Source organism: Mirounga leonina, unplaced genomic scaffold (assembly GCF_011800145.1).
Source record: "Mirounga leonina isolate KUSES-001 unplaced genomic scaffold, KU_Mleo_1.0 Mir_115, whole genome shotgun sequence".
NCBI classification, from domain to species: Eukaryota; Metazoa; Chordata; class Mammalia; order Carnivora; family Phocidae; genus Mirounga; species Mirounga leonina.
In genome coordinates, this window is record NW_023270268.1 from 75,144,809 (window position 1) to 75,155,880 (window position 11,072).

Below are 11,072 nucleotides of genomic sequence, written 5' to 3' on the forward strand. Positions count from 1 at the left end.
GGGCTCGATCCCAGGACCCTGGGATCATGACCTGAGCTGAAGGCAGACGCTTAATGACCGAGCCACCCAGGTGCCCCAAGGCCCTGTGTTCTTAAGGCTCCCCCCCATTCCCTGTTCTCTCTCTCTCTTCAGCATCCCTTCCATTGCCACGTTTGCCAGTGTGGACAGCACTGTGTGCTAGGGTCCCCTGTCTTTCCCTCTCAGCCACGTGAGGACTAGGTATGCGGGACCCGTGTCCCATCCCAACTGGTCTGTGTGTGGCACCCGCAGGGCCCTCCCATACCCCCTCCAGGAAGTCACACCAAATGAGGACTCAGAGCGTCCTGGCCAGTTACCACATGCTGGAGGCCTTCCCCTCCTCATCCCAGCCACTTCCTGTGGCACAGCTCTTCTTTTGTCCCCCGTTACAAAAAAAACAAAACAAAAACACAACTAGCTCAAAGAATAGGCAGCTTGCCTATGAATGTCATCTAGTGCCCGGTGAGGCCAGGTTTGGGCTCGGGCAGCGCTGCAGTGTCCCAGGCACTTGGGGAGCAGGCCCGACCTCCCCCACACAGGCCGCGGTCACGCCGAATGGCTGTGTCGGCACTAGGAAGTATTGGGGAACAACAGAAAGAGGCTTTCAACTACAAGTCCTGCTTGCTTGGTAAGTTTTCCTGTCTTCTTAAAAGGGGTGGTACCCGTATTTTTGACAGTTAAAAACAATCCTCTCCCCAGAAGTGAATTAAATAAAATGAAACTGATATTTTCACTGAAATACAGGACAAACACGCCAGAAATCACAAAGAATCTTTACAAGTTCAAGTTCTTGAAAGTAGGAGGACAAGTGCCAGTGATTTCACGCTGGACCAGGAGAGCCCGGTGGCTGCCTGCTCAGACACCTAAAATGGACAGTTCCAGATCAGCCAGGATCTGCGATTGTTCAGCAGCTGTTTTTTGAACATTTGCTGGCTGTAGAGCATGGGGAACAGGAAGGAGACAAAGATACAGTTCTGATGTGCAGGGAGTCCACAGTCTGACAGACGAGACTGATACACAGAGAATCCCACTGTAGTGAGCGCGACATAACGGCGACACACGGGGCCCGTGGAAGCCAATCTGTTGACAGGACTGGGGCACACACAAGAGGCATTCTGGGGAGAGTGCTGGCTTCCGTGTGTCACGTACAAAAGTGTGATCTGGGCCTCAAAATGTTGTCGTATCAGGGAGATTTTGATGGTTTATGTAGATGAGGGGGGGAGCATGTTGCAGACAAGTCCTGCCCTGGCAAAGAAGGAATATATGGTATCAGATATCTCCGTAACCTCTCAAGCTTTGCTTACCACCACTGGAGGAGGTGAAATCTTTTTGCGGGGTTTTAATGTCCCACAGATTCTGGGGTATTAAACCCCTCTTGTTCATCTTCGTACCCCAGACCCGATACTAATAGGGACTCCAGAGATATTTGTTAAACCCGAGAGCTGGATCTTATGCATGAGGCCTGGGGGGGATAGGGCAGGAGCCTGCATGGGCAGGAAGCCTTCGGTGGACAGGCGAATTCACAGAGGCCTGGTCCCTCCCCTCACAGCCTCCATATGGCACTTCTTGAGCCTGTAGAACCCTGGAAAGAGAGTACAGAAATCCCTGCTTCAGTGATTAGTAGTCATTTCCTGTATGCTTCCTTTTGAAAACTACAGTCTTATTCCAGGAAGGCTTTTAAGACAGGTGAGCATCTACTAGGTCCTAGGCTTGTCTACAAATAGCTCACCTCTTTTGCCTCAAATGACTTGTCTTCACTTTACCACAGAGCCAGTATGCCCAGCCAAGAATAGGGCATGTCCATCCTCTGGCTTCCGGGAGGGTTCCAGGGTGGCCCCAGCAGCTGCTCCTCAGCTGAGTCACTGGTGGCCCGGGGTGATGGCTTGCGTGGTACGATAGGACCTGTAACCCTCAGGTACTTCACACCCATGCAACAGCCACATTTTTCCATTCCTGAAGGACGTCATCTTTGGAAACCCCTTCCTGTGGTATTTCCAAGGAGTTTAAGGGCATAACAGAGGACGAAGGCCCTGAGAAGCCACCCCGCACACTTCTCTGGGCAGGTCGTGTTGTTTGCAGTCATGGGTCCGTGTGTGTCTGTGTCTCTGTGCTTCCCATTTGTTCTCCTGGCAGAGGCGGCCTAGGGTTTCTAAGGTAAAGGCCCTGTTTGTGACCCTTAATTGGTTATGAATTTTTTATTCCTATTAGGCAAGTCTCCTAGCCTTCTCCTCCTCAATTTACACAATCCCCTTCCCTTATTTAGTAAAACAGATGTAGGGCTTGCAATTCTGTAAGATTCAGAATAAACCATGTGGCAGGAGCATCCTTATTAAACTTTATTATATCCAAGGGTTGCTACGATGCATGCGAACCTAGTAGGTTGAAAACCAACATCCCTGATCTGTGGGTGCCGTAGGAAAAAAGAAATGCTAATGGAATGGATGATTTGGTACAGCGGATCAGTAGGAGGTAAAATACCTCGCAACCTGAGAGTTTCCTGTTACACAGGACTCCGGACAGGAAGTCTCCCGCCACCCTGAGCCTTTCTAGCAACACAGGGTAGCAGCACAGCTTAGACTGGGGACTAGCATTCTCGGCACTGCCTGCGAGCATGTTAGAAACCCAGCACCTCAGACCCCACCCCAGACCTGCCACTTGGACTCTGCATTTTAACAAGATCTCCCAGGGATTCTTGTGTACATTCAGATCCGAGAAGTACTAGATCAGAAAGCATGAGTTCTGCACCTTCTGCCTCAGTGAGCAAACCCCCGGGGGCTAGAGTCATTTATTCTATGCCTAGAATAGACTCATCTGCCCATAGTATTTCCTGGGGGGTGAGAGCAGGATTCTGTTTTTAGCAGTGGCATTTTCTACTTATGACCTGACCTTCACTTTCCCAAAATGATTTGAGTTGGTTTCCAACATACATCGAGTAGGATGAAATAAATAAAGGAGGAAAACTTTATTATAAAACTGGGTTATAACTGCATACATAAATGTTTGCCACAAAGTCCTCAGCAGTTGCTAGTTGTACTAACCATTTATCCCTGAGCTCCATAGTGATAAAAACAAAAAAGAAAATACAATTATTAGCAGGTCTGTGTCCAGTACAGCTTTTCTCAGCAAGGTCTGATGGGAATTTTTTTTTTTTTTTTAAGATTTTATTTATTTTTTGACAGAGAGACAGCGAGAGAGGGAACACAAGCAGGGGGAGTGGGAGAGGGAGAAGCAGGCTTCCCGCCAAGCAGGGAGCCCGATGCGGGGCTCGATCCCAGGACCCTGGGATCATGACCTGAGCCGAAGGCAGACGCTTAACGACTGAGCCACCCAGGTGCCCCTGATGGGAATTTCTTAAGTGGGTCACCGTTAAGTGGCCGGCACCATCCACACTTACGTAACAAGTACAATAGTGCATTTCACGAGATTTTTTTTTTTCTTACAATATCCCTTCAAAGCAAAGAGCTGTTTTATAAAAGTACCTCTATAAGGAGAGAGCTTTTCTGGCTCTTGCTGCTTCATCAGATGCTAACTTGGCATTTAAACCTGCTGTGTAACTAACCTGCCTTCCCGTCACCATAATCCGCCCCCTCCACTCCCTTCCCTAGTCTACTGCTGACTTGTTTCTGTCTGGACCTCCTTTATGAAACACAGAGCAACCAGGGAATAAGCAAAGGTGACATCGGGGTGGCCGGGCCCTTGTCATATGGCCTGTGGCAGTGGCAGGCCCCACAGCTGAGGCTTTGAATGGCCAGTGAAAGGCAAGTATCACCCTTGTCCTCAACCCGCCCTGCTCCCCAGTTTATGCCATTGATACTAAAGGGACATGGGAAATCAGGTGGCAAAACCATGTTTTTTGTTAAGTATCTCGAAGGTAATTAAGTATTTTTTCTTGTTCTGCTTTGTTTAAGCTAGGTGTGTAGTGTTTCTCAGACTTTCTGATCATCTTGAGCTTGGGTCTTCCCTGTGTATTTTACTTAGTATCTGTCGGAAGTGTGATACTCCACACACTCAATCTCCAAGAATATGATGGTTTTCCTACCAAATTACAGAGAAAAGGTGTCTAAAAAGTGTCAAGGCAAGTTTAAACATTCTCAGAGAGTGATCTCTCCATGTGTCTGGCAGACCCAGAGACGTGGCACAGAATGAAAAGCAGAGCCTCTGTGGGTCCCCTCTTCTCTTTTCTGGCTGTTTCGGATCGTACTGTCCTCCTCAGGATCTCCACTGAGCGGCCTTGTCCTCAGCCATCCCCACATCACTGAGGGCGCCAAGAACTAAGGCGTTACCTTAGTGGGGCACCACTATGGGGTTCCAGGGGCCATGAGATGTGAGCCTTCTCTCCCATAGCTGCCTTCTGGACCTTACAGGAGATCCTTTTCGCCTGCTCAGGAGGTGAAGTGGTAAAACAGCTCCCCACTAGGCTAGCGTGAGTGATTTCAAGGGTAGTGTTTCTCTCGTCTCTCTGAGCTCTTAGTCCATTGTTTCCCCTTAAGGATAGTAAAAACTTTGAGGAAAAGAAGCAAAGTCCTTCCTGGAAGACAAATTATAAATTTATGTAACCTCTGTGTAATGCTTTTTTTTTTTTAAAGTTCAGAATCCTTCTTAGGGGGAAAAAATGGACATGACCGTACCTTCCTCATAGAGTGGCACCCTGTCACCATCCAGACCCTTCGTCACTGAAATCCTCCTTTACAGATACATTCATTGTGTATTTAGTGATGCTTTTATTCATGCCAAGAGAGGTTCATAATAAATCCAGAACAAAGGCCTCTTTTCACTAATCTTACACATCAGCATAAAAACACCTGAAAGCAACATTTAAGGGCATCTCTAAATTGTAGTAATAGAAGCTAGCATGTACGGAGCCCTTGTGAGGTGCCAGGCATGTTCACGACACTTTAAATCTGTGTCTCATCTAATTGTCGGTGAGCCCATAAGGAAAGCATTTTCTCCTCTCCCGGGTAAGGCCGTTGAGGCTCAGAAAAGTAACTTACCTAAGGTCACATGGCAAGCTAGCGTCCGCACTGCTCTTCCAGTTTACCTCAGACTCCAAAGCCTGTGGCTGCCTCCCCGGGATCCCACTTCTTTGCTGTGGGTAGGAGCGCTGGAGCAGACCCACCAAGAGGAGACGAGCAGCACAGTATCGGCGTGCCCGCCACCGTGGCAGGCGGAGCAGAGCCGGACAGCCGTAGAGAGAAGTTAAACTGCACCTCTTCCGAAAGCCAGTAGGCTCACCTTGCCACCCCGTTAGGGGGCTGCCAGCTTGATCACGAGACCGGGAAAGGACGTGGCGTAATTACGAAGCACCCCCCCCCGCGGCCGCCTCTACGAAGCGGCGTCTTTGCCCGCCGGCTTCGGCCGCGGGTACGGGAGTGCAGCCGGGCCGGAGGCAAACGGGGGTCCAAGCCCCGAGGGGAGCTTGTGTGTGGAGACCCAGAGAGACCCCAGTGGGGCCAGTCCCTCCCCAGGTCAGCCTGCAGGTGGCACCGAGGGGCTGCGGAAGGCCGTGCCTGCTTCTCACGAATGTTCCGTAGGGTCTCGCCCTGCTGCCGCCTGCGTCTCCTCGGAAAGGCGCGGCGACCGGCTTCTGGCTCCGCCCTGGCCGAGCGCAGAGGCCGCCCGCGCGCGGTGGTCACCTTCTCGTTTCTGATTTCCAGGCAGCCTCGGAACCCGTCCTGGACCCGCAGCAAATCCAGGCCTTTGATCAGCTTTGCCGTCTCTACCGAGGAAGCTCCCGGGTAATGTTTTGGGGGCGGCTCGCATTTTATTTCCCACTTTATAACCACTGTCTGGGGAGGGTGGCGTCCTCCGGCCCTCGCCCCAGCCGCCGCCTCAGTTTGGAGCCCTGGCCCCGGGGAGCCCTCGGGATTAGCGGAGGACCCGGAGGAGGTGGCCAGAGCTCCGTCCCGGCCGTGTGGGTACTAACGACGGCCCCGTCTGCGCCGGCCGAGCGCGTTTGGCCGTGAACACAGCCGCTGAATGACGGGCACCCAAGACGGACGTGGGAACGCGGGCCGCCGGGGCGCCTGCCCGGAGCCTGTCTCCGGCGTCCTCCTCTCTCCTGGCGTCCTTGGCTCGGGCGCCCACTCGCGTGGTTTAGCCGGGCTGCTCCGGCTTCCCCGTCACCACTGCGCGCCGGCTGGCAAGGTGGAGGAAAAGGAGAGCAGGAGGAAATAAACTATGTCCAGACGGTTCTAGAAGGTGTAGATCTCATTTCTGTTGTCCAGAACGTAGGCGCCCGACTGCACCTGACTGCAGCGGACACTGGGCAAATGGGTCTTTATTGCCGAGGGCCAGGGGCTGAAATGACTGGGACCCGTCCGGAACCGTAGAAGAGGACGGCCCGGGAGAGCTGCTAGCGGTCCTGCCCCCGCGTCCGTCTGCGCGCCCCCCAGGCACGTCCCGAGGGTGCCTGATAACTCCCTCCACCTGTTCTTCCTCACCTGCTGCCTGGGCACCCCAGCCAGTCACCCAGAGCAGAAGCCTGGCGGCACCCCTCCGCTCCCCGGGGAGCCCCCAGAGGCATCTTCTCTGTACCTCCTGTGGATTTCTCCCCTTTCCCTCCAAACGGTCACTCACAGAGGCCACTGCAGGTCTTCTGTCCCTGCTGCCTGGGGACTCGCTCCAAACCCCAGTGTCTGGTCACCCCCTTGTTAAAACTCTTTCCTGCCTCTCATCCCTGGAAGGTGGAGTCCAAACTACCACCTTCTCCGCGTCCCAAGTCCTACCTAGACTCCAGCCGGGCCCGACTTGTTCTCGGCGCTCCGCTTGAGCTCGCACACACCGTGTGTGGCTCTGCTTCTGTGCCTGGACTCCCTGGCCCCCTCCCTGCTCTTCTGCAAATACCTGCTGGGGGCGGGGGGGTAGCCCCGAGGAAAAGCGGTGTTCCCTCTTGGAGAGTCGGTTTTTATTCCAGGAAGCTTCCCCAGGGGTCTCCGGAATGGTGCCCAGCGGCTTTGCTGAGTTCTCAGCCTCAGCCAGGCTCTGCCCCATGAGTTGGCTTTCTGAGCCTCCTAAGGAAGCTCTGCTTCAAACTGTGGAGCCATTATTCACTATTCCTTGATTTCTAGATCACAAAGTTACAGAAGTAGAACACAGATCTTCTCTTAGAAAATAGAAAATATTTTTTCAGTTGATCTTTCTAAACCTCAGTGTCTGAATGTGGAAGAACTTTGAGTTTATGTACCATCTGTTGCCTGTTCTGTTCCTAGTCTTCTACAGAATTGTTCTTAGGGAGAACTTCACAGGCTGATGGGCAGCTGAGAGGGTTAGAGAGGATGAGAAGTGGCAAAGATGGGGCTCTGTGGACCAAGGGACATGTGTCTCCCCAGGCCAGGCCCTCAGTGCGAGTCCCAGCAGGACAACTTGAGCTGTGCGTCCATGGCCGGCTGAGTAACTCGCAGGTGGGGCTCCTGAGCCAGTGTCGTCGGCTGCGCCCTAGAGCGTCACTGGGGCCGGAGTGCTTTAGATAAGTGGGCACTTTGAACTGAGAGGCCCGTCTGCTGTGTCTCCAGTTCCCACAATCACTGGTAGTGAGTTTTCCACAGAAGTGACGAATGGATACACGTGGCCCTTGCGTCGTCACTGCCTGGATGGAGAGAGAACCCCTTACCGGCTAGATCAGCAGAGGACAGAGTTCCTGGCAGGGTGGGTGAGTAGGAACCGGTGCCAGACCAGGGAAGGCAGGGCCATAGGTGGCTCGGCTAAGCAGAAATTGCCACGTGGACCTGAGGTTGAGTCCTGCACTACCACTCAGCACTGAATGACTTAGGACACGTTAACTCTGAGAACTCTGCGTTTTGTACGCAGAGGGTTCTTGTGGAAGGTTAGAAACCATACACACGTAGAGGACGTAGCATAGCGCACTCGTTGCAGTGACCTTGCACTAGTAGAAGTTCCTGCGGACGTGGGGTCCGGAGCCTGACCCAGACCTGCCGGCCCTGCCATGGCTTACGGCTCCCTCCTCACAGCTGAAGTGGGGGCTGGACAGGTTACACAGGAGACGTCAGAGCCAGGGATCGTAATCCGGGGTCATTGCCCTGGGATCCAGAGCCAGTTTTATACTTCCCTGTGGTGTAGCCCCGTCCCTTGTGTATCCGAGGCAGGGGGATCAAGGCTCCTCCACCTCTGTTCCACACACCTTGGCTGATGGGTGTCCCTTCTTTTGCAGCTGGCTCTCCTCACAGAGCTCTCCCAGAATCGCAGCAGTGAGAGCTACAGGCCATTCAGTGGCTCCCAGAGTGGCCCTGCTTTCAACAGCGTCTTCCAGAATGAGAATTTCCAGCTGCAGCTCATTCCCCCACCTGTGACTGAGGACTGAGGCCTCTTGGGGGGCCTGGCACTGGAGACCAGACACGATCCTGATGCAGCCAGGGAGGGACCCGTCTCTAACTGGCTTGGCCCCTCCGCCTGCCCCCTTCTGAGCCGAGGTGGATGTCCGTGCCCGGGCCTTTCTCCACGCCCGTCATGCCCCGGGGAGACTCCCTGTCTCTCCCAGGATGTTGCAGCAGCATCAGTTCACCGACCAGTTGATTTTGTTTGCTTTTTCAGCAAAGGAATGTCTCATACTTCCATCCAGCTTTTTAAGAACATATGCTTTGCCCTTTGGGACTTTTTTCAGTTTCCCTGAAGCTTTGAGAATAGATGGGACTCGGGCAGATGGCATTCAGGAGTCTGTCCTACTTGGTCCCCTCCAGCTGCCGGGTAACATGGAGGAACTCGAGCTCTTGCTGCCGTCGGGAAGACAGAACAGTGGTGGGCCAGGCAGCAGGAGAACTGAAAGCAAACACCTGGGGGCAGGGCATCGCCCTTTTGATGCGTTTACGTGAAAACCCATTTGAGTGTAAGCTTTGCCCTAACAATAAATGCCTCTCTGTTTAAGTTCTGCAGGCCTGCTGGCCAGCTCTCAGTCTGTCCAGTCATGAGGGACATTTAGAGCCCTTGTTGCCACAATTCAGTGTTTTGGGGTTTTTTGTTGTTTTTTAAGATTTTTTTTATTTATTTGACACAGGGAACACACCAGGAGGAGTGGGAGAGGGAGAAGCAGGCTTCCCGAGGAGCAGGGAGCCCGATGCGGGGCTCGATCCCAGGACCCTGGGATCATGACCTGAGCCAAAGGTAGATGCCCAATGACTGAGCCACCCAGGCTCCCCCACAATTCAGTTTCATTAGTTCAAATTCAACCCTCTTTTACAGAAAAAAAGAAGCTGAGACTCACATGAATAATTTAACCAAGGCAGCACACACCTGAAATGGCAGGGCGGCTTGTCAGTTAAGTATCCGACTCTTGACTTCCGCTCAGGTCGTGATCTCAGGGTCGTGAGATCGAGCCCCACATGGGGCTCCGTGCTGAGCATGGAATCTGTTTAAGATTCTCTTTCTCCCTCGCTCTGCCCCTTCCTCCCCGCCCCCCCAGCTCTTAGTGCTCGCTCGCTCTCCCTCAAAAAAGAAAAATGGCAGAACAAAGTTGAGTTCAAGATGGCAGTGTAACAAGATCCTGAACCCGTCTCCTCCCAGGGACACAACAAATCAACAACTACATACGGAATAATTCCCTCTGAAAGGGAACTGAAAATGGAACGAAGAGAGCCTCCACAACAAAGCCTGAAAGGACAACATCAAGCTGGGAAAGAGGCAAAGACACAGACTTGCCAGGGGAAAACATCAGCCATGGGGAAGCACAAGTGTGTATGGAACTTTTCCCTGAGGAGTGAGGCATTTGAGCTGCACATCAAATACACCGCAAACCTTAGATCCTCCACAGGAGATCAGGAGAGATGAGCCCCCAAAACACTAGGTTTTGAAAATCAGTGGGGCTATGTCCAGAAAAACAAACAGTAAAAAATGGAAAACCCACTCTTAAAGAGCTGAGGCACAGACTGTACCCAGAAACCAGTGCAAAAACACCAATTTAAAAAGCACGTAGACTAAGTAAAGGAGACCCATTTATTAACCTTAAAGCATCTGCCAAAGAGGAAACAGCAGATTTCCCCTGGGGGCTGAGATACTGGTGGGCCATTTTGGAATTCTCCGTCTAATCTGCTAGCCCCAGAGAAGTTACACCCCACTGACAGCCCCACCCAAACACACTGCAGTAGGCCTGACACCCTGCAGTCGGGCCAGGGGCCACCTGCCCCCCCAGAGTACCACAGCCATGGCCCAGCCCAGTAGGAGGGGGCACACAGCTCACGTAGGGGACCAAAGGAGATTGTCCTTCTGCATCCCACAGGACACCTACAAAAGGCCACTTCTTCAACATTGAGAGAGGTCACTGACTCACCTAATACTTAGAAACGTGGAGAGTTAGGCAAAATTAGGGGATAGAAGAATAGCTCCAAACAAAAGCACAAGACCTCAGGAAAAGAACTAAATGAAACAGATTTGCAAACTACCTGATAAAATGGTCATAAGGATGCTCACCAAACTCGGGAGAAGAATGGATGAGCACAGAACTTCAACAAGGAGAATATATAAGAAAATACCAAACAGAAGTTATAACTAAACTAAAAAATACAGAGGGGTTCCACAAGAGACTGAAGTAGAAGAACAGATCAATGAACTGGATGAGGAGGAGCAATGGAACTCACCCAGACAAAGCAATAAAATGAAGAAAATTTTTAAAAGAGTGAAAATACCTTAAGGGACCTTTGGGTCTTATCAAGCAGAATACAATTCACATTACATAGATCCCAGAGGAAGAAAAAAAGGGCCAAAAAAATTATTTGAAGAAATAGTGGCTGAAAACTAATCTGGGAAAGGAATCAGACATCCAGGTCCAGGATAAACCAAAGAAAACCACACTAACACACATTATAATTAAAATGGTAGAAACTAGGGGCACCTGGGTGGCTCAGTCAGTCAAGCGTCTACCTTTGGCTCAGGTCATGATTCCGGGGTCCTAGGATGAAGCCCCACATGGGGGTCCCTGCTCAGCAGTGAGTCTGCTTCTCTCTCCCTTTGCTCCTCCACTCCCCCCACCGCTTATGTTCTCTCTCTCTTAGATGAATAAAATCTTTTGAAAAAAATGGTAGAAATTAAAGAGAGAATCAGGAGCAGCA

General features: G+C 51.8%; 1 protein-coding gene across 5 annotated transcripts in view; it reads left to right on the top strand.

Moving 5' to 3' along the window:
• VPS8 (VPS8 subunit of CORVET complex) overlaps positions 1 to 8,900 on the top strand; it is a 252,231-nt gene extending 243,331 nt beyond the window's left edge. For all 5 annotated transcript variants that reach the window (XM_034999742.1, XM_034999741.1, XM_034999743.1 and 2 more), the window contains 2 exons: positions 5,673 to 5,753; positions 8,186 to 8,900. In XM_034999742.1, the coding sequence (XP_034855633.1) occupies positions 5,673 to 5,753; positions 8,186 to 8,335 (231 nt within the window). In that variant the 3' untranslated portion in view covers positions 8,336 to 8,900. The remainder of the gene's footprint in view (positions 1 to 5,672; positions 5,754 to 8,185) is intronic.
• Positions 8,901 to 11,072: the final 2,172 nt, after the last annotated feature.